This window comes from Elephas maximus, chromosome 4 (genome assembly GCF_024166365.1).
Source record: "Elephas maximus indicus isolate mEleMax1 chromosome 4, mEleMax1 primary haplotype, whole genome shotgun sequence".
Classification (NCBI taxonomy): Eukaryota; Metazoa; Chordata; class Mammalia; order Proboscidea; family Elephantidae; genus Elephas; species Elephas maximus.
Genome location: NC_064822.1, coordinates 116,467,487 through 116,490,614, shown reverse-complemented (window position 1 = coordinate 116,490,614; position 23,128 = coordinate 116,467,487). Strand labels below are relative to the sequence as shown.

At 38.6% G+C, this 23,128-nt stretch overlaps 1 protein-coding gene across 12 annotated transcripts in view; it reads right to left on the bottom strand.

Moving 5' to 3' along the window:
- RBMS2 (RNA binding motif single stranded interacting protein 2) overlaps nucleotides 1-23,128 on the bottom strand; it is a 66,158-nt gene that overhangs the window by 31,312 nt on the left and 11,718 nt on the right. For 7 of the 12 annotated variants that reach the window (XM_049883600.1, XM_049883594.1, XM_049883596.1 and 4 more), the window contains exons 1-3: nucleotides 15,512-16,989; nucleotides 14,419-14,520; nucleotides 13,305-13,337 (exon numbers count right to left, since the gene is read on the bottom strand). The exons of 1 other annotated variant lie outside the window; for it this stretch is intronic. In XM_049883600.1, coding sequence (XP_049739557.1) covers nucleotides 13,305-13,337; nucleotides 14,419-14,520; nucleotides 15,512-15,604 — 228 coding nt within the window. In that variant the 5' untranslated portion in view covers nucleotides 15,605-16,989. Of the gene's footprint in view, nucleotides 1-13,304; nucleotides 13,338-14,418; nucleotides 14,521-15,511; nucleotides 16,990-23,128 lie in introns of those variants that run through there. 4 more of the 12 variants (XM_049883603.1, XM_049883605.1, XM_049883602.1 and 1 more) reach the window with 3 other exon arrangements.

The window sequence follows — 23,128 nt, the reverse complement described above, 5'->3', positions numbered from 1 at the left end:
TACCTATGAAAGAAAACGGTAGTGTGTATGAGGGCCCAAAGGACTGAGATATTCTTACCGGCGGAGGAAAGAATTAAAAAAAAAGAAAAAGTCCTGGTCTCTCCAATGCCCTACATTTGCATTACCTCTTTATGCTTACTCCACCATCGAAGTTAACAAGACAGCACCATAGAACATATTTATATTGAAACTCAGGGAGGGGTGAATTTATATCCAAATCAAGTAGGCTGTGACCGACCACAGAGAAAAGGCCTAAAGGATTTACCTCTCTGATCAGAAGGGATCAGCCCCGGGGTGTTTTTGACTGTAAGTCCCATGAAGGCAGAAAATTGTCTGACTTGCTCATCTGTACCCACAGCGACTAGCCCACGGCAGGTATTCAATAAATACTCACTGATGAATCAATAGCCACTGCCTACTCAGCTCTGTTCATTCACCGACAATGTCAAATACCCAGGGAGCAGTTTCACCTCTGTTCTGCCTTTACTTTATTTTTGGCCTTAGAAGTTCACAAGGGCCAGGATGCCTAGCAGTGACACTTAAAGTTAACCTTAAGCCTGATCCCGTCAAGCGTTAGTATCAATATTCAGCACTGTCTCAAAGCTGGAAGACAAAGTAGTGTTTCGTGTGAGAGGGGACTTCGCTGATGCGTTTCTGCATTAAATGGCTTACATCTGATCATCCCCAGAGATTCTTACGCGGTGTCAGAGCAGAATTCTCTGTCCACCTTTAAACACCAGCCCACTAACCTTTAGGGGAATTTAAGTCTCTTTAACGTTCTCTCTTGAAGGTCTCAGTCTTGGACAATAAAAGAAGAGCAAAACAGAAGGAATGGCTATATAATCTAGACATAAGTAATTTTCTGAGGGGGTCAGAAAGATCACAGCCCCAAAGATGTGTAAGGCCAGCTTAGTAAATATCTAGGTACTTTGCTGCCTGCCTCACAGTCTCAAATCCTTCATGTGTTTTCCATAAAAGGCTTCTCTCCAAAGTTCTCCTGGATCCTTAAGAGCTGTGAAGGGGAACATCAAGCTTCTGCAGACACATGACAAGACACGCTCAATATGGGTGAATTCTCCATATTCTGCAAAGGAAGGAGAATTTTGCCCTTCACTCTGAGCTGCTGGATTGGAACTGCTGACCTTTTGGTTAGCACCCAAGCTCTTAACCCCTGTGCCACCAGGGCTTCTCACTCTAAGCAGGACTCCTAAGTGCAAAGGAACTGATATTTGGCACTTGCTGCATGCCAAACACCATGCCAAGTACTTCATAGTCATTATCTCATTTACCCAATTTCTCTTGGTCTTCCTCCTACTTTTACATGTGGCTGTTCACTTTAAGGGGAGTGGCTCTTCTGGGCAACACCAAAGTCCTCCCCACTCTAGTGTCCTCTCACGTCCTTATATTCTAGATTCTTGTCCTCCAACCAAGGAGCCCTGGTGGTGCAAATCGTTAAGCACTTGGCTGCTAACTGAAAGACTGGCAGTTCAAACCTACCCAGGAGCTCCTCGGGAGAAGGATCTGGTGGTGATCTGCTCCCAAAAAGATTACAACCAATGGGGCAGTTCTACTGTCACTGTCACATGGGGTTACTATGAGATGAAAACGACTTGAAGGAACCTAATAACAACAACAACAACAAAGTCCTCCAACCGACTCTAAATCTGCTGTCCCCTAGCACCTGCTTAGAAGGATCAATCAGTATTTCTGATCCTGCCTTGGTAACCAATTGACCACAGGCATCTATCTGGGTTTCACTGGCAGATCCAAAGCCAAAAGCCCTAACCTTGAGATTACTTCCCACAACCAAAATTCAGTCACTTCCCAAAGAATTCATGAAATACTAAAAAAAAAAAAAACAAAATACTAGGACTTTCTAAAATCATTAATATCTCCTTTACAAGCCTACATTTCTAAGGAGTTGTATCAGCTTTCAGTCAATAAATTAAACTTCAAGGCTCTTCACCTGCAATCTTGCTTTCATGCAGTCTTTTTTTTTCTTTTTAAGGTTCTTAAATGTTTACTAAATGAATAAATTAACCAGTATTTATTCTGAAAGTATTCAACATATATCCATTAAGCAGTTAACTTCAAACTCTGCAAGTCAGGAGTTGACTTCTATGCCTTTTCCTGAACTCTCTTCCTGTCTAACATCTGACCTAGTTTTGGTGCCACCAGTCTCCTACCCCTCCAAACCATCCAGTTAGGATTATCTTTCCCAAATATATGTGATAATGTCATTTCTCTGTTTATAAGTCCATTAATGGCTCCCAATCACTTGCAGAATTAAGTCTCCTTCATAAGAAGACTCATAACTACACTCTTGTACTAGATAACTTTGCATATTCCTTTCCTGCATGGTAATATACTACCATTTCTTACTTCTAAAAGCAAAGCTAATACAATCTCAGGTGGCTGGGACTCTAGCCAAATGTGAGGGTTCTTGTTTTTTTGTTTATTTATTTATTTTTTTAACTGACAACTTTATTTATTTATTTTTAATAATTTTTATTGAGCTTTAAGTGAACGTTTACAAATCAAGTCAGTCTGTCACATATAAGCTTATATACACCTTACTCCATACTCCCACTTACTCTCCCCCTAATGAGTCAGCCCTTCCAGTCTCTCCTTTCATGACAATTTTGCCAAAACTGACAACTTTAATTTGAATACTCAGCACCACTAACTGGCTGCTACTCACCATAATGCCACAATTTTCTGATTATATAAAACAAGGATATCTATTGACAAATGTTGATAACCATTACAAGTGGATGGCAAGAACTCGTCAATTCATAATACTTGATTATTTTTGTGTGTGTCTGAATTTTTCCATTATAAAACATTAACAAACAAAAAGGATAACTTCTGCTTAGCTGCCAAGTCTGTTGTAAAGAAAAATTAAATAATGTATATTATCTTACTATGTCAGGTAGTATCTAAAGTGGTTTTAAAATGTTTTTTCAAAGTTTTCTCCACTAAATCACCTCGTATGTGTATACTGTTGCCCAGAAAGCACAGTAGGTAGCAAAAAAGATAGCTAAAGATTTTGAAAACCAGTTCTAGGAAGGAAATACTTGGTAGTGTCTATTGGCATTTTTCGAGGGTCCTCGTTTTAGAGAGTTCAAATCTTGGAATCATAAGGGGCGTAGTACAGTTCTGTGTCCTCTTCTAAGCGGCCGCTAATGCAAATGACTTCAGGAGCTCCACCTACATGAGTACGAACCAATGTTATATGTAAAAATCTATGAAGCTTCCTTTTCTTCCAGGAGCCAAACAAAACTGCATGCCTTTCAAAGGGGTGAAGAAAGCTACAGCCGAGGTCTATTCCTTCCTTAAGAGAGATGTGCAGAACTGACAATTCAGTTCCTTTAATAAACCCTGGTGGCGTAGTGGTTAAGAGTTTGACTACTAACCAAAAAAATACCGGCAGTTCGAATCTACCAGGCGTTCCTTGGAAACCCTGTGGGGTAGTTCTAGTCTGTCCTGTTCGGAATCGACTCCACAGAAATGGTTTTTTTTTTTTTTTTAATAGCCCTATGGAGCCGAATCAACTCAACGGCACTGGGTTTACTGGGTTACGAAGCCTTAGTGGCACTGTGGTTAAGAGTTTAGTTGCTAACCAAAATGTCAGTAGTTTGAATCCACTGGCATTCCTTGGAAATCCAATGGGGCAGTTCTACTCTGCCCTACAGGGTCACTATGAGTCGGAATGGACTTGATGGCAAAGGGTTTGGTTTTTTAATAGCCCTACAGGGTTGCTTTGAGTCAGAACTGACTTGATGGCAATGGGTTTGGTGTTTTTTGGGGGGCGGGGGGAATAGCCCTGAATTTGATCCTCACGTGAAAATGACATTTTTTAGAACATAGCGATGAATATCAAATTAGCTTAAAGATTTAGAATCTGCTGTGGTTTATGAAACCTACCCTAAAGCAGCAGGATTAAGGAAAGCATTTTGCTCTTCAGTTTCTAGCTTAAGCCCTGACAGAGGGCCGCTGGCCCCGGAAAACCATTTCAGACCAGTAAGAGCCAAGAAAGACAATACAGTCCTATTCTTCTCTCCCCTGGGGTATCTATTAATTTGGAGGAGGGCTGGTTGGATGAGGATCTAGAAGTATATCACTCCTTCATCTTTCACCCAGAAAAAGAAAAATCCAACTCCACTCTTCCTATAGCAGGAACTTATGTTTCCTAACTTGCTGGGTTACAGGAAACTAGGAGACAAGAGAGTGCCCTTCTCTTTGCTCTTTCAAGACATCATAATGGTAGGGGTGGTGCAATGCCTACTTCCCAATCACTAAGCTCATGAGATCTTTAAGAGAATGATACCGTCAGATGAGCTTCTTGTTAATAAAATCTAGTGTAAATAAAACACTAAATATTGGGTTCTATGGTCAAGTGTTCATTTTACCTGGCTTAATAAAATTCACAAATCCTGTATCTATTTTACATATATATAAAATTTTATATATGTGAATTTTGTATCTATTCATTTGCCATCAAAGTCATGGACCCTTTGATGCCTAGTTAAGTTCTCAGCACTTAGGCATGGATATATGTTAAAATGAGTGAAACAAAAAGAGAATTTTCTAATTACGTATCATCTTAGTAAACCCCTAAAGAAGTCTCACAGATACATAATCCAGTGGCTTGACATTAAAATTCCTACTGTGACTGGACAGGAATGATCCACAACACATGTTCCAGGGACCAGTGATGTCTAGGACATAGAACATATCTGAATATTTCTATCTAAAATACATTATCTCCTGGGTCCTAAGTCATACTAACTCCTAATAAGAGAAAGTTTACTTTCCCTAAGAAGTAGCAGACCTCCTAATAATCACTAATGAGACCCTTTGCTCTATTAGAGTTGTTCAGTAACTATTTGGATACCATCTACGTGCAAGCACAGCTTTATGCTATGGGGATCAAACATGAATAAGTGGATGAGTGAAATATTTTATAATAAATTTAAATACCTGTAAGGAGCCATGGAGGAATTTACAACCTACAGTTCACAATCTAGAAACCTGACAGAATGAAGTATGTGTGCTAACAGGGATCCAAGCAAAATGGTTTAAGAGTATGAAAGAAGGAACAATTAATTCCCGAGGGGAAAAGTTTCTTGAAGAAGATATTTGGGTTGTACCTCGAAGAATAAGTAGGATAGTAAAATTTTAATGATGTAAATCAAAATCACAATAAGATAGAACTTCACATCCACTAGACTGGATTAAACAAAAGATAATAGCAAGTGTTGATGAGGGTGTAGAGAAACTGGAACCTTCATACAATGCCGGTGGAAATGTAAATGGTACAGCCACTTTGGAAAACAGTCTGGTAGTTCCCTAAACAGTTAGACAGTTAAGCAGAGAGTTACCATATAATCCAGCAATTCTATTCCTAGGTCTATACTCAAAAGAAATGAAAACATGTCCACATGGCCACAAAGTGGAAACAACACACATATCTATCAATTGATGAACTGAAGAAATAAAACGTGGTATATTCATAAAATAGACTATTATCCAGCCATAAAAAGGAAAGAAGTACTGATACATGCTATAATATGTATCATCCCATTTATATTAAATGTCCAGAATAGGCAAATCTATACAGATGGAAAATAGAGTAGTGGTTGCCTAGGGCTGGAGTGGTGGGGGGGGATCAGACGAGAAGATTTGGGGCTGACAGCTAAGCGGGTAAGGTTTCTTTTTTCTTTTTTGAGTTTTGTGCTGTAAGTCTTTTTCATTACAGTGAAATATATACAGCAAAACATCTGCCATTTCAACCATTTTTTATGTGTACAATTCAGTGACATTAATGACATTCACCAAGTTGTACAACAATCACCACCATCAGTTTTCAAACTTTTTCATCACCCTTAAGAGAACAGGGTTTCCTTTTGTGGTAATGAAAATGTTCTAAAGTTTACTGAGGTAATGGATGTACAGTTCAGTGAATATACTAATTACTGAACTGAACACTTTAAATGGGTGAACTGTATGGTTATGTCAATTGTATCTCAAGAAAGATGTTAAAAATTTTAATGAGGGTGGGGTGGAGAAGACATCCTAATTTTTTAAAATGATTTTAAGATGTTAGGCTACCCCAGGTTGGCATGAACTAGCACAGGATTGATCCTAGGCTGACATTACCCTACTTCATTTCCAGGTAGAAAAGCCACAAGATTAACAGATTTAATTGAAATGTCAATAGAGGAGGCGGAGCCAAGATGGCGGACTAGGCAGACGCTACCTCGGATCCCTCTTACAACAAAGACACGGAAAAACAAGTGAATCGATCACATACATAACAATCTACGAACCCTGAACAACAAACACAGATTTAGAGACGGAGAACGAACTAATACGGGGAAGCAGCGATTGTTTCCAGAGCCTGGAGCCAGCGTACCAGTCAGGTACGGCACAAGCACAGAGACCTGCTCCACCCCCCTGAACTAACCCCGGGAGGGGGACTAGCCGGTTCCACGGGCGGCGTGGGACGCAGCCGTTAGGAGAAGTCCCCGGGAGGCAGTGACTGATCTTGGAGCAGAAAGAGCAGCATCCGAGCCGGGGAACCGTCCCGCAGGGATTTGGACTGCACGCAGCGGATTTTCTGGAAAAACTAGTTTCCCAGTGATGGCTCGGAGACAACAATCCATATCAAACCACTTAAAGAAGCAGACCGTGACAGCTTCTCCAACCCCCCAAACAAAAGAATCAAAATCTTTCCCAAATGAAGATACAATTTTGGAATTATCAGATACAGAATATAAAAAACTAATTTACAGAATGCTTAATGATATCACAAATGAAATTAGGATATCTGCAGAAAAAGCCAAGGAACACACTGATAAAACTGTTGAAGAACTCAAAAAGATTATTCAAGAACATACTGGAAAAATTAATAAGTTGCAAGAATCCATAGAGAGACAACATGTAGAAATCCAAAAGATTAACAATAAAATAACAGAATTAGACAACACACTAGGAAGTCAGAGGAGCAGACTCGAGCAATTAGAATGCAGACTGGGACATCTGGAGGACCAGGGAATCAACACCAACATAGCTGAAAAAAAATCAGATAAAAGAATTAAAAAAAATGAAGAAACCCTAAGAATTATGTGGGACTCTATCAAGAAGGATAACCTGCGGGTGATTGGAGTCCCAGAACAGGGAGGGGGGACAGAAAACACAGAGAAAATAGTTGAAGAACTTCTGACAGAAAACTTCCCTGACATCATGAAAGACGAAAGGATATCTATCCAAGATGCTCATCGAACCCCATTTAAGATTGATCCAAAAAGAAAAACACCAAGACATATTATCATCAAACTCACCAAAACCAAAGATAAACAGAAAATTTTAAAAGCAGCCAGGGAGAAAAGAAAGGTTTCCTTCAAGGGAGAATCAGTAAGAATATGTTCTGACTACTCAGCAGAAACCATGCAGGCAAGAAGGGAATGGGACCACATATACAGAACACTGAAGGAGAAAAACTGCCAACCAAGGATCATATATCCAGCAAAACTCTCTCTGAAATATGAAGGCGAAATTAAGATATTTACAGACAAACACAAGTTTAGAGAATTTGCAAAAACCAAACCAAAGCTACAAGAAATACTAAAGGAGATTGTTTGGTCAGAGAACCAATAATATCAGATATCAGCACAACACAAGGTCACAAAACAGAACGTCCTGATATCAACTCAAATAGGGAAATCACAAAAACAAACAAATTAAGATTAATTAAAAAAAAAAATACACATAACAGGGAATCATGGAAGTCAATAGGTAAAAGATCACAATAATCAAAAAGAGGGACTAAATACAGGAGGCATTGAACTGCCGTATGGAGAGTGATACAAGGCGATATAGAACAATACAAGTTAGGTTTTTACTTAGAAAAATAGGGGTATATAATGAGGTAACCACAAAAAGGTATAACAACTCTATAACTCAAGACAAAAACCAAGAAAAACGTAACGACTCAACTAACATAAAGTCAAACACTATGAAAGTGAGGATCTCACAATTTACTAAGAAAAACGCCTCAGCACAAAAAAGTATGTGGAAAAATGAAATTGTCAACAACACACATAAAAAGGCATCAAAATGACAGCACTAAAAACTTATTTATCTATAATTACCCTGAATGTAAATGGACTAAATGCACCAATAAAGAGACAGAGAGTCACAGACTGGATAAAGAAACACGATCCATCTATATGCTGCCTACAAGAGACACACCTTAGACTTAGAGACACAAACAAACTAAAACTCAAAGGATGGAAAAAAGTATATCAAGCAAACAATAAGCAAAAAAGAAGAGGAGTAGCAATATTAATTTCTGACAAAATAGACTTTAGACTTAAATCCACCACAAAGGATAAAGAAGGACACTATATAATGATAAAAGGGACAATTGATCAGGAAGACATAACCATATTAAATATTTACGCACCCAATGACAGGGCTGCAAGATACATAAACCAAATTTTAACAGAACTGAAAAGCGAGATAGATACCTCCACAATTATAGTAGGAGACTTCAACACACCACTTTCGGAGAAGGACAGGACATCCAGTAAGAAGCTCAACAGAGACACGGAAGATCTAATTACAACAATCAACCAACTTGACCTCATTGACTTATACAGAACTCTCCACCCAACTGCTGCAAAATATACTTTTTTTTCTAGCGCACATGGAACATTCTCTAGAATAGACCACATATTAGGTCATAAAACAAACCTTTGCAGAGTCCAAAACATCGAAATATTACAAAGCATCTTCTCAGACCACAAGGCAATAAAACTAGAGATCAATAACAGAAAAACGAGGGAAAAGAAATCAAATACTTGGAAAATGAACAATACCCTCCTGAAAAAAGACTGGGTTATAGAAGACATCAAGGAGGGAATAAGGAAATTCATAGAAAGCAACGAGAATGAAAATACTTCCTATCAAAACCTCTGGGACACAGCAAAAGCAGTGCTCAGAGGTCAATTTATATCAATAAATGCACACATACAAAAAGAAGAAAGAGCCAAAATCAGAGAACTGTCCCTACAACTTGAACAAATAGAAAGTGAGCAACAAAAGAATCCATCAGGCACCAGAAGAAAACAAATAATAAAAATTAGAGCTGAACTAAATGAATTAGAGAACAGAAAAACAATTGAAAGAATTAACAAAGCCAAAAGCTGGTTCTTTGAAAAAATTAACAAAATTGATAAACCATTGGCTAGACTGACTAAAGAAATACAGGAAAGGAAACAAATAACCCGAATAAGAAATGAGAAGGACCACATCACAACAGAACCAAATGAAATTAAAAGAATCATTTCAGATTATTATGAAAAGTTGTACTCTAACAAATTTGAAAACCTAGAAGAAATGGATGAATTCCTTGAAAAACACTACCTACCTAAACTAACACATTCAGAAGCAGAACAACTAAATAGACCCATAACAAAAAAAGAGATTGAAACGGTAATCAAAAAACTCCCAACAAAAAAAAGTCCTGGCCCGGACGGCTTCACTGCAGAGTTCTACCAAATTTTCAGAGAAGAGTTAACACCACTACTACTAAAGGTATTCCAAAGCATAGAAAATGACGGAATACTACCCAACTCATTCTATGAAGCCACCATCTCCCTGATACCAAAACCAGGTAAAGACATTACAAAAAAAGAAAATTATAGACCTATATCCCTCATGAACATTGATGCAAAAATCCTCAACAAAATTCTAGCCAATAGAATCCAACAACACATCAAAAAAATAATTCACCCTGATCAAGTGGGATTTATACCAGGTATGCAAGGCTGGTTTAATATCAGAAAAACCATTAATGTAATCCATCACATAAATAAAACAAAAGACAAAAACCACATGATCTTATCAATTGATGCAGAAAAGGCATTTGACAAAGTCCAACACCCATTTATGATAAAAACTCTTACCAAAATAGGAATTGAAGGAAAATTCCTCAACATAATAAAGGGCATCTATGCAAAGCCAACAGCCAATATCACTCTAAATGGAGAGAACCTGAAAGCATTTCCCTTGAGAACGGGAACCAGACAAGGATGCCCTTTATCACCGCTCTTATTCAACATCGTGTTGGAAGTCTTAGCCAGGGCAATCAGGCTAGACAAAGAAATAAAAGGTATCCGGATTGGCAAGGAAGAAGTAAAGTTATCACTATTTGCAGATGACATGATTATATACACAGAAAACCCTAAGGAATCCTCCAGAAAACTACTGAAACTAATAGAAGAGTTTGGCAGAGTCTCAGGTTATAAAATAAACATACAAAAATCACTTGGATTCCTCTACATCAACAAAAAGAACACCGAAGAGGAAATAACCAAATCAATACCATTCACGGTAGCCCCCAAGAAGATAAGATACTTAGGAATAAATCTTACCAAGGATGTAAAAGACCTATACAAAGAAAACTACAAAGCTCTACTACAAGAAATTCAAAAGGACATACTTAAGTGGAAAAACATACCTTGCTCATGGATAGGAAGACTTAACATAGTAAAAATGTCTATTCTACCAAAAGCCATCTATACATTTAACGCACTTCCGATCCAAATTCCAATGTCATATTTTAAGGGGATAGAGAAACAAATCACCAATTTCATATGGAAGGGAAAGAAGCCCCGGATAAGCAAAGCACTACTGAAAAAGAAGAAGAAAGTGGGAGGCCTCACCTTACCTGACTTCAGAACCTATTATACAGCCACAGTAGTCAAAACAGCCTGGTATTGGTACAACAACAGACACATAGACCAATGGAACAGAATTGAGAACCCAGACATAGATCCATCCACGTATGAGCAGCTGATATTTGACAAAGGACCAGTGTCAATTAACTGGGGAAAAGACAGCCTTTTTAACAAATGGTGCTGGCATAACTGGATATCTAGCCTGCTTTTTAAAAGTCACAAAGAACTTCAAATATATAATTTTTAAAAGTCTGATTTGCATAGACATATCTCTGGGAAGATACAAAAGAAACAGCTAACAGTCGTGGCCACCAGAAAGGGGAACTAGGAATATGGAGGACAGAAGTGTTTCACTTATACCTGTTTCAACCTTTTACATTTTGTCCAGAGTATATACATCTATTATCTACTTAAAACAAATAAATTCTTTCAAAGTCTGATACATCATTTTTTAAAAATTAGGATAGAAAATTAAAACACTTGAGCCTACACAGCTCTAACTCCTGGACCCCTGCTCTTCTAACTCCTAAGATACCTTGAATCTCAAAAAGACAATGACCTGAACAGAACTAGTCCGTGGGAAAGTGTTAGCCTAGTTTATCGAATTTATTATCTTAAATTAAGTTGGAAGTGAGGCAGAGGTTAGGGGGAAGGGGTTGAGGTGAGGCCTGGTTGTCAAAGTGAGAGCTGAATACCAAAAGACAATTAAAATCAGAGGGTGAAGTCCTTCAAAAAGGGAGGGGAAAGTTCCATCCAGTTCCTGGATAACGATGTGGAAAATTATGTAAGAATTCTCACAGGATCAAAGTGTCTACCATCACATAAAGATACACTGTTTATCGAAGAGCTATGATATGCTAAAACTATAAAGAATATGGGGGCACTAGTGGGTCAGTGGTAGAATTCTTACCCTCCACGTGGGAGACCCAGATTCAATTTCTGGCCAACGCATTTCACGCACAGCCACCACCTGTCTATCACTGGAGTCTTGCCTGTTGCTATGATGCTGAAAAGGTTTCAACAGAGCTTCTAGACTAAGGCTGACTAGGAAGAAAGGCCTGGCGACCTACTTCTGAAAATCAACCAATGAAAACCCTGTGGAACAGTATGGCTCTCCAGGAGTCGGAGGCCGACTTGACGGCAACGAACAACGACAAAATAAAGAATACAGAAAAAGGGGAAATCCTTATTCTCTTAGGCTAATATATTACGGCAAAATACACCGAAACCTGTGAGAGCCGAAACTCAACGGGACTGCCTTCTTTACCAAGTTTCCAAAATTTTCCACCTTTGACAGGGTGCAGCTTACCACTTTTCTATCACTATTAGTGGAAGATATTTGTGTTTTCATTCTCTGACAGGTTTCCACCTTACACAGGTTCTGGCTTTCGCAGGTTTTATTGTTTTTCTTTTTTCTTATTACAAAATAACTTTGACAAGACTTATAGTAGAATCTCAGGTTCCTATACCTTATAAAGGTATCCTCTGGAGGTGAAACTGGAAGAAAATTTAGAACAGGAGTAAGAGCTTTGGCTAGAAGCGGCCCCCTACTATCCCTCATCTCTTTCTTTTTCTCTCATCTCCTTTCTGTCCCTTACTCCTAGTCCTTTCTGTCTTCCTTCATTTTTGCCCTTCTCTACCTTTGCTTAGGCTTACTCTTGACAGTTGCATTACATGGTTGTTTTGTTGTTTGCCATCGATTCCTACTCCTAGGGACCCATATGACAGAGGAAAACTGCCCCATCAGGTTTCCTAGACTGTAATCTTTACAGGAGTATACTGCCAGCTCATTTCTTCACAGAGCTGCTGGCGGGTTTGATTCCCTGACCAGGAATCCTTGCATTCGGTGGTAGTAACTAGCCTAATTAGGTTGCAGATACCTTATCTAAAAAAAAAAAAAAAGACAATGGTGCTTCAGAGAATGGGAAAAGCAAAGTTAAATAGGAATAATTATTTTATTATTACTCCAAAATTTTTATGGAAAACATACACAAAAATAAGTTGGAGAGTAAAATGAAATCCTATGTACCTATCACTCACTTTCAACATTATCCACGGACAAATTTATTTCATTTGTATCTGGTCCCATTTCCCTAACTCTCGTATTATTTCAAAGCAAATCCCAGATATCATATCATTTCATCCTAAAATATTTCAATATGCAACTCTGAAAGAAAATAATTTTTTTAAAACATAAACTACAATTTTAATAAAACAGTTAAAAATTAGCAATTCCTTCATTCCATAAAATATCTAGTTAAAATGAAAATTTTCAATTGTCTCATAACTGCTATAATTTTTTGTTTATTTTGGGTTACAGTTTATTTCTTTGAAACAGGATCTAAATAAGGTCTACACGTTGATTGGTTGCTATGTCTGACATCTCTTTTAATCAACAGGTTTCTAACCCATCTCTTTTTTTTCCCTTGCAATTTATTTGTTGAAGAAATTAGGTCGACTGCCTTGTAGCAGTATAAATATTAACCCACTCAACAAACATTTCTTAAGTGCCTACAATAAAGCATCTATAACAAAACAATTATAACAAGGTTGTACCTTGTGTGCAGCAGGTAGAATTGCTGTGAAGAACTGTAAAAAGAGAGAAAAGGTTGGGCCTTCAAAAGACACAAAATGTAATGCAAAAAAAAGAACAGTGATACAAAAACATACCAAAAAGCAAAACTTCATAGTAACAACATAAAAGTGCCCCAGCCTCATCTCTCAAAAGTGACTAAACCCCAAAACCCAGTGCCGTCTAGTCGATTCCGACTAATAGTGACCCTATAAGACAGAGTAGAACTGTTCCCATAGAGTTTCCAAGGAGCACCTGGCAGATTCAAACTGCCGACCCTTTGGTTAGCAGCCGTAGCACTTAACCACTATGCCACCAGGGTTTCCATAAGTGACTACTGCTGTTAATCTCCAGAAAGCAAAACTGGAAAAGTCAGTAAAAGAAAGTGGCAATTGATTTATTATTTTATTATCTTTTTCTCAGGCAAAGGGATGGGAAACCAACATTTACTGAGTATCTACCATATTCCAGGCCCTGGAGGATTTTGTTATCTACCATAATCCCTACAAGATGATAATGAGATAGGTATTGTTTGCATTTTGGTTTTTATAGACTGCGATTCCAAGGAGTAAGTTAATTTCCAGGTTTACATAATTAGGAAATAGCAGTCTTATTTTTGACTCAGGTTCATCTGGCTCCAAAGCCCACATCCTTTCCATTGCTATTTCTCTAAACACAAGGAACAGCAGTGGACTTTCATTAACTATAAGCAAGGTTAAAAACTAGCTCCAATTATTTAAACAAAAAAAAAAAAATCCAATTTTAAAATGCATTCAAATCAGTAATCTAAAATGACACCATAAAACAGGTAAAAAAATTTAGTTTATCATTTTACCTCAATCACTGAAAAATCTACTAGATTTTAGCCTTGGTCTGATATGTGAAAATGGAACCAAATCAAGAGAATCTTGTTATTATCTTTGTCTTAGGCTGGGTTCTCTAGGGAAGCAAAACCAGTAAAGCATATAAACATATATACCAAAAAAAAACCAAACCCATTACTGTCGAGTCAATTCCGACTCATAGCGAAGCTAAAGGGCAGGGTAGAGTTGCTCCACAGCGTTTCCAAGGAGTGGCTGGTGGATTCCAAGTGCTGACCTTTTGGTTAGCAGCCACCACCCTTAGCACTAACTGGTGATTCTGGAAGAAGCAGCACAGAAGACCCAGCTCCTTCTCTCTTCCTCTTTGAGATCCAGCTGCCTGCAGGGAGTACACATTCAGCTTTGAATGAGAATGAGAGAAACCTTCATTTCAGAAATAAGGAATAACATGGGCAAAGGACATAAGGTGAGACCTTTAACTGAAACTGAAAGGAATAAAAGGCCAGTGAAGCTAGGATGTAGTGAAGGATGGAGAGGTAGTAGGCAAGACCTTCTAGGCTGTGGTAGGATACTTGACCTCGATTCTTAAGAGATGATCAGTGAATAGCTTTAAGTAGGAGATAAGTTATAAGATCTGATCTATGTTTTGAAAATATTACTCTGGTTATTATAAAAAAAAAAAATATATATGGGAAGAGTAAATTAAAGCGTGAAGCAGGAGTTGAAACGGGCAGATCAACTAGGAGGCTACTGTAATAATCCAAACAAGAGACGCTGACAGTTTAGAACTGGAGAAATGGTGGTGAAGATGGAGAAAAGAGATTTGATATTTAGTCTGTGGGTAGAATTAACAGGAACTTGCTTATAGATTGGATGTAGGAAAGGATGATGCCTGGCTTGAGTAAATGGATGGATGGTGATTTCATTCACTAATATTGTAGAGAGAGGGGGCCAGTCAGTCTAAGGACTGGAAAGCAAGTATTGCATTTCTGATATGTTAAATAAATTTAAATAACCTGTGATATTTCCAGGAGCAAATATCAAGTAAGCAGTTGGGTATACAGATGAGAGATCTAGTCTAGTAATTATAATCCATAAATCTAAGTGAAATCTAGGAAGAAAGTATATTTAGAGAGAAGGCAAGAAGGCCTACAGAAATCTAAACATTCAGAGATTAAGTAGAGTAGCCAAAAAAGAGACCAAAAGAGAAGGGCCAAAAGGGCAGGTCCCAAACAGGGTGGTGTTACCTAAGCCAAGGAAAGAAAGCATTTTAAGAAACCGGGAACAGTGAACTCTAGCAAATGTCGCTAGGAGGTTGCATAAGATGAAAACAAAAAAAAAAGTTGGTTGGTTTGGCAACTTAGAAGTACCTGATGACTATGATGACCTGTTTCAGTGGAACGGTGGGGGCAGAGGCCCAACAGGAGGGGACTGAAGAATGAGTAGGAGATCTTGAATTTCATATACAGTGTGTAATGATCTCTACGGTAGCACTGGTGGTTCAGCGGTAGAATTCTTGCCTTCCATGTGGAAGACCTAGTTTCGATCCTGGCCGATGCACCTCAAATGCAGCCATTGCTTGTCAGTCAGTTGAGGCTAGCTGAACAAGATTCAGCAGAGCTTCCGGACTAAAACTAGGAAGAAAGTCCTGTCAAATCTACTTCTGAAAAATCAGCAAATGAAAACCCTAAGGATCACAATAGTCCAATTCCATTGTACATGGGGCTGCCATGAATCAGGGACTGCCTGAACAGTAACAACAACAATTATCTATTCAGCATCCCAAATCCCACTAAAATAATCATAAATCTATTAAAAAGATATAAACCTCCAGGTCGTGGGTAAAGGAAGATCCTAACCTACATTTGTGCAGTAGACCTAGAGAACAACTAGTCCAAATTATAGCAGGAGGACTATGGCCCTTGGACCCTTCAAACATGGAAATGAAATTACTCCCAGAGGTCACATTATAGCCATACAATAGACAGGCCTATAAAATGAACAATAACACCAGTGAGGAATGCACATCTCAGGATAATCAATTTATGCAAGATCTAAAGGGCAGCATTTGCCCAAAAACAAAGTTCAGAAGGAAGGTAGGGGCATGTCTTAGTTATCTGGTGCTGCTGTAACAGAAATACCACAAGTTGATGGTTTTAACAAACAGAAATTAATTTGTTCAAGGTGTAAAAAAAAAACGAAATCCGAATTTAGGGTGCCAGCTTCAGGGGAAAGCTTTCTCTCTGTCAGCTCTGGGGGAAGGTCCTTGTCATCAATCTTCCCCGGCTAAAGAGCTTCTCAGCAAAGGGTCCCCAGGTCCAAAGAACTTGTTCCACTTCTGGCTCTTCTTGCTTGGTGGTAATGAGGTACCTATCTCTCTGCTGGCTTCTCTCACTTGTAAGATAAAAGGTGATGCAGGCCACATCCCAGGGAAACTCCCCTTACATCTGATCAGGGCAGTGACCTGAGTAGGGGTGTTGTATCCCACCCTAATCCTCTTTAACATACCTAATTTTGCCTCATTAACATCACAGAGGTTAGGATTTACAACACACAGGAAAATTACATCGGATCACAAAATGGAAGACAACCATATAATACTGAGAATCAGGGCCTAGCCCAGTTGACATATATTTTTTTTTGGCGGGGGGTGGTGGGGGGGCACTATTCAATCCATGACAGGGCAAGAAAGCTGGGTGAATGAACACAGGGAACCCAAGGAGGAAGGGGAGAGAGTGCTGACACATTCAGGGGTTTGCAACCAACAGAACAAAACAAGCTGTGTATAAATTGTTGCTTGGGAAACTAATTTGCTGTGTAAACTTTCACCTAAACCACAATAAAATATTAAAAAAAAAATTATATATATATATATACATAACAGGAGGTCAGGGAGCTCCACGATAGAAGACTCCAATTAAAAAAATTAATAGATTTCCTGATCTGTTTAAATGTGCTTGAAGATTTATACTTATCCCAAAGTTTGAAGAGAGTGAGATGTACAATAAAGGCAACATAACGTAGTGATTAGGAGAGCAACTCTGGAGTCAGGCTGGCTGCTCTGGGACACTGGCTGCACTGCTTACCTCTTGCCTCAACAGGGCTAATAATTATACTTACGTCACAGGGCTGTTAGGAGGCTTAAGCAAGTTAAACTTTGTAAAGGGCTTAGAACAGTGCCTGGAACGTGTAAATGCTATGTGTTCATTAAATAAAACTAAAAAAACAAAATTATTAACTCCAGGGAAAACAAACAAAAAAACAATTTGAACAAGAAAACCAAAACCAAACCAAACCCGTTGCCATCAAGTTGATTCTAACTCATAGCGACCCTATAGGACAGAGTAGAACGGCTGGTGGATTTGAACTGCTGACCTTTTGGTTAGCACCCATAGCACTTAAGCACTACACTACCAGGGCTTCTTGAACAATAAAGTAGTTATAATTATAGCATACTACACACCTTAGCTAGGGCAATATTTACAAAGTCATAATAAGGTAAATACGAGTACTGATTTAAGCAAAAATAGTGACACACCTTATACTGGGCAGATGGGAAGAGAAAGGAAATTGGGAAGTAAGGGGGAAGCGTAAGGACACAGGATATAAGAAAAATAAATCTGTATCTTTCATGGCAGAAGTCAATATACTCCTAAAATTGAAAAACTAAGAAATGACAATATAACCACGTTAGTTGGAACTACATAGGTAAGGGACTGAGTTACTGGTGCTGAGGGCTGGGGATCACAGTCTTGGGGAAAATCTAGGTCAATTGGCATAACATAGCTCAGAAAGTCAAAGTTCTACATTCTCCTTTGGTGAGTAGTGTCTGGAGTCTTAAAAGCTTGCAAATGGCCACCTAAGATACAACTATTGGTCTCTTCCCATCCAGAGAAACGGAGAGTAAAGAAAACCAAACACTCAAGGCAACAATTAGTCCAAAGGATTAACAGCCCACACAAACCATAGCCTCCATTAGCCTGAGACCAGAAACACTAGATGGTACTCTGCTACCACTACTGACCTGACGCACTGACCAGGTTCACAATACAGGGTCCCAGACAGAGCAGGAGAAAAATGTAGAACAAAATCCAAATTCATGAAAAAGACCAGACTTACTGGTCTGATAGAGACAAGAGGAACCCCCAAGATTTTCGCCCTTAGTCACCTTTCTAACTTGGATCTGAAGCCACTCCCACAGATCACCTTTCAGCCCAATAACAGGCAGGCCTATAAAATAAACAATAACACCTATTAAGAAAGTGCTCCTTAGAACAATCAACTATAGGAGACCAAAAGGGCAACATTTGCCCAAAAGCAAAGATGAGAAGGCAGGAAGACCAGACAAATGGAAGCAGGGAACTCAGGGTAGAAACAGGGAGAAGTGCTGACACAGTGCAGGGATTGCAACCGATGTCATGGAACACTCTGTGTATAAATTCTTGAATGCGAAACCAATTTGCTCTGTAAACTTTCAGCCAAAGCACAATTAAAACAAAGAAATACATAGGTAAATACCATCAAAAAAAAAAAAATCTAAAAAATTGAAAGTGGCTGCTTCTGGACAGTGGGAACAGAAAATAGGAGGGGGTGGGCCCAGGGGACTCCTTTTGCTATAAACCTTGTTAAAACTGTTTGACTTTTGAAACTGGGTATACACCTTACTTGACAGAAATAAGCATCAAATTAAAAAATGAAATACGGTAGTAAGAAAAAGACTGAGAGGTAAGGAAGTAAAGACTCTATATGAACTACTCTTTAAAGAAGTGTGATTACAAAAGGGATAAGAGAAATGGGGCAGTAACTGAACAGAGACAAAGAATCACAGCAGGGCTGTTTTTTTTTTTTTTGTGGTTGTTAAGATGGGAGAAACTACAAGTTTATGTGCAGATAGGAATATGGAGGATGGAATCATATTTTCCACAGGTATGCTTATTTATACTTGCTAACCTTAAAGTAAGGAGCCCTGGTGGTATGATGGTTAAGTGCTTGACTGGTTATTGGAAAGGTCAGCAGTTTGAAATCAAACTCACCCGATGCCCTCCAGAAGAAAAGACCTGTCTATCTGTTCCTGAAAAGATTACAGCATAGGAAACCCCAGGGGGCAGTTTGACTTTGTCATATAGGGTCGCTGTCATGGATTGAATTGTGTCCCCAAAAAATATATGTATCAGTTTAGTTAGGCGATGATTCCCAGTCAATGGTGTGATTGACTACCATTTCGTCATCTGATGCGATTTCCCTATGTGTTGTAACTCCTAGCTCAATGATGTTGATGATTAGCGGCAGTTAATGAGGCAGGACTCAATCTAAAAGATTGGGTTGTATCTTGAGCCAATCTCTATTGATATATAAGAGAGAAGTGAGCAGAGAGACACAGGGACCTCATACCACCAAGGAAGTAAAGCCAGGAGTGTGCATCCTTTGGACCCGAGGTCCCTAAGCTGAAAAGCTCCTAGTCCAAGGGAAGATTCATGATAAGGACCTGCCTCCAGAGGCGACAGAGGGAGAACCCTTCCCCTGGAACTGGCACCCTGAATTTGGACTTCTAGCCTACTAGACTGTAAGAGAATAACTTTCTCTTTGCTAAAGCCACCCACTTGTGGTGTTTCTGTTATAGCAGCACTAGATAGCTAAGACAGTCACTATGAGTCAGAATCAACTCGATGGCACACCACAACAAGCTTAATGTAGGTTCCTGGGTGGCGCGAGTGGTTTGTGACCCACTGCGAACATGAATTTTGGTGGTTCAAACCCACCCAGCAGTGTCACTGAAGAAAAGCCTAGTGCTATCTGCTTCCATAAAGATTACAGTCAAGAAAACCCTATGGGCCATTCTATTCTGTAACATATGAGGTCGCCATGAGTCGGAATCAACTGGATGGCAACGGTTTTTGTTTGTTGTTTAACCTTAATGTGTCAGGCATTAATTACTAATGGTACAACAAGGTAGCTACTAGTATTAACGCCATTAGATATGGACTGTGAGAGAAAGAGAAGCATCAAGGACACCATCAAGATTTTTAGCCTGAGCACCTAGAAGAATGAAATTGCCATTTACTGAGCTGGCGAAGATCATGAGAAGGGCAGTTTGGTGAGGAAGCAGAGAGCAGGAACTCTGTCTTAAACATGCTAAGTTTGAAATGTCTAAAAAAAAAAAAAAAAACCCAGTGCCGTTGAGTCAATTCTAGTTAACATCTAAATGGAGATATCAAGTGTGATGTTAAGTATATGAGTCTAAAATACAGTAGGGGAGTCCAAGTTGGAAATCTAATTTGAAAGCTGCCATCATATGGATGAAATTTAAAGCTATGAGACTGGATAAAATTACAAGGGCAAAGTGTAAACAGAAAAGAGGCTCAAAGACTGAGCCCTGGGGTACTCCAAGGTTTAGGGATCAGGAAAATTAGGAGGAACCAGCAAGGGAGACTGAAAAGGAGAGGCCATAGATATAAGAGGAAAACCAGGGGAGTGTGATGTTCTGAAAGCCAAGTGAAGAAAGTTTTTCAAGGAATAGAGTGATCAATTGTGTTAAGCGTTACAAATAGGGTAAGTGAGATGAAGGCTAAGAACTGACCATTTAATAACATGAAGGTCATTGCAGACCTTGATAAGAGCAGTTTTGGCGGAGTGCTAGGAATAAAAATGTAATTAGATTGGGTGTAAGAGAGAATAAAACTAAATCTAACACCCTTTCATGATAAAGATGGCAAACTAGGAATAGAAAGGAAATTCCTTAACTTAATAAAGGACATTTATGAAAAACCCACAGTTCACATTACATACAACGGGGAAAGACTGAAAGCTTTCTCCTTAAGATTAGGAACAAGGCAAGGATGCCTACTTTCGCTACTGCTATTCAATATGGTACTGGAAGCTTTAGCCACAGCAATTAGGTAAGAAAAAGAAATAAAAGGCATCCAAGTTGGAAAGGGGAAGGTAAAACTATCTCTACTTACAGATGACATGATCCCATATACTGCATATAAAAAATACCAAAGAACTAAATGAAAGCTACTGGAGCTAATAAATGAATTCAGCAAAGTTGCAGGGTACAAGATCAACACACAGTTTTGTTTCTACATTACGGCAACGAACAATCTGAAAAGGAAATAAAGAAAACAATTCCATTTACAACAGCATCTATAAGAATAAAATATCTAAGAATAAATTTAACCAGGGAGGCTGAAAATTATAAAACATTGCTGGAAAAAATTAAAGACCTAAATAAATAGAAAGACACTCCATGTTCATGAATTGGAAGACTTAATATTGTTAAGATGTCAATACTACACGAAGTGATCTACAGATTTCAACGTAATCCCTATCAAAGTTCTAACAGCCTTTTCTGCAGAGACAAAAAAGCCAATCCTCAAATTCATATGAAGTTGCAAGAGACCCTACATAGCAAAGTAATCTTGAAAAAGAACAAAGTAGGAGGACCCACACTTTCCAATTTCAAAACATACTATAAAGCTACAGTAATCAAAAGAGTGTGGTATTGGCATAAGGATAGACACATAGACCTGGAATAGAATTTAGAGTCCAGAAATAAACCCATACATCTATGGCCAACTGTTTTTCAACAAGGGTGCCAAGCCCATTCAATAGGGAAACAATAGTCTCTTCAATAAATCGTCCTAGGACAACTGGATCTCTACAAATAAAAGAATGAAGTTGGACCCACATCTCATGCCGTATAAAAAAATTAACTCAAATGGATCAATGATCTAAATATAATATTCTTAGAAGAAAATGAAGGAGTAAAGTTTTAAACCTTGTTTTTGACAATGGATTCTTAGATATAACACCAAAAGCATGAGCAACAAAAGAAAAAACAGATAAATTAGGCTTCATCAAAATTAAAAACTTTCGTGTATCAAAAGACTTCATCAAGAAAATGAAGAGACACCCTACAGAATAAGGAAAACATTTGGTAACCATATGTCTGATTAGAGTTTAATATCCAGCATATATAAAGAACTCCTACAACTCAACAACAAAAAGACAGCCCAATTTAAAAATGGACAAAGAAAATATACAAATGGAATACAAGCACATGAACAGATGCTCAGTATCATTAGTCATTAGGGAAATGCAAGTCAAAACCACAGTGAAATACCCTTCATATCCACTAGGATGGCTATTACCAGAAAAATGGAAAATAACAACTGTTGGGAAGGATATGGAGAAACTAGAAATCTCCTGCATTGCTGGTGGGAATGTAAAATGGTGCAGCGACTGTGGGAAACATTTTGGTGGTTACGCAAAAAGTTAAACATAGAAATACCATATGACCCAACAATTCCACTCCTGGGTATTTACCCAAAAGACTTGAAAGCAGGAACTCGAACAGATACTTGTATACCAGTGTTCACTGCAGCATTATTCATAACAGTCAAAAGATGGAAACAACATAAGCAAATGGATATATAAAATGTGGTATACCCATTCTAAACCAAGCCCGTTGCCCTCAAGTCAATTCTGACTCATAGCGACCCTACAAGACAGGGTAGAACTGCCCTATAGGGTTTCCAAGGAGCAGATGGTGGATTTGAATTGCCAACCTTCTGGTTAGCAACCACTGCTCTTAACCACTGCTCCACCAGGGCTCCAAACAATTGATTATTATTTCACCATAAGGAGAAATGAAGTTCTGATATAGGCTGCAACATGCATAAACCTTGAAAACATTATGTAGAATGAGATAACTCAGACACAAAAGGGCAAGCATTGTATGATTCTACTTACATGAAATATCTAGAATAGTCAAATCCAAGTGGTTAAGAGCTTGGCTGCTAACCAAACGGTTGGCAGTTCAAATCCACCAGCTGCTCCTTGGAAACCTTACGGGGCAGCTCTACTCTGTTCTATAGGGTGGCTATGAGTCAGAATCTGCTGGATGGCAATGGGATTTTTTAAGGGCTGGAGGGACTGGGGAAAGGGGAATTATTGCTTAAAGAGTACTAAGTTTCTGTTTGGGTGAT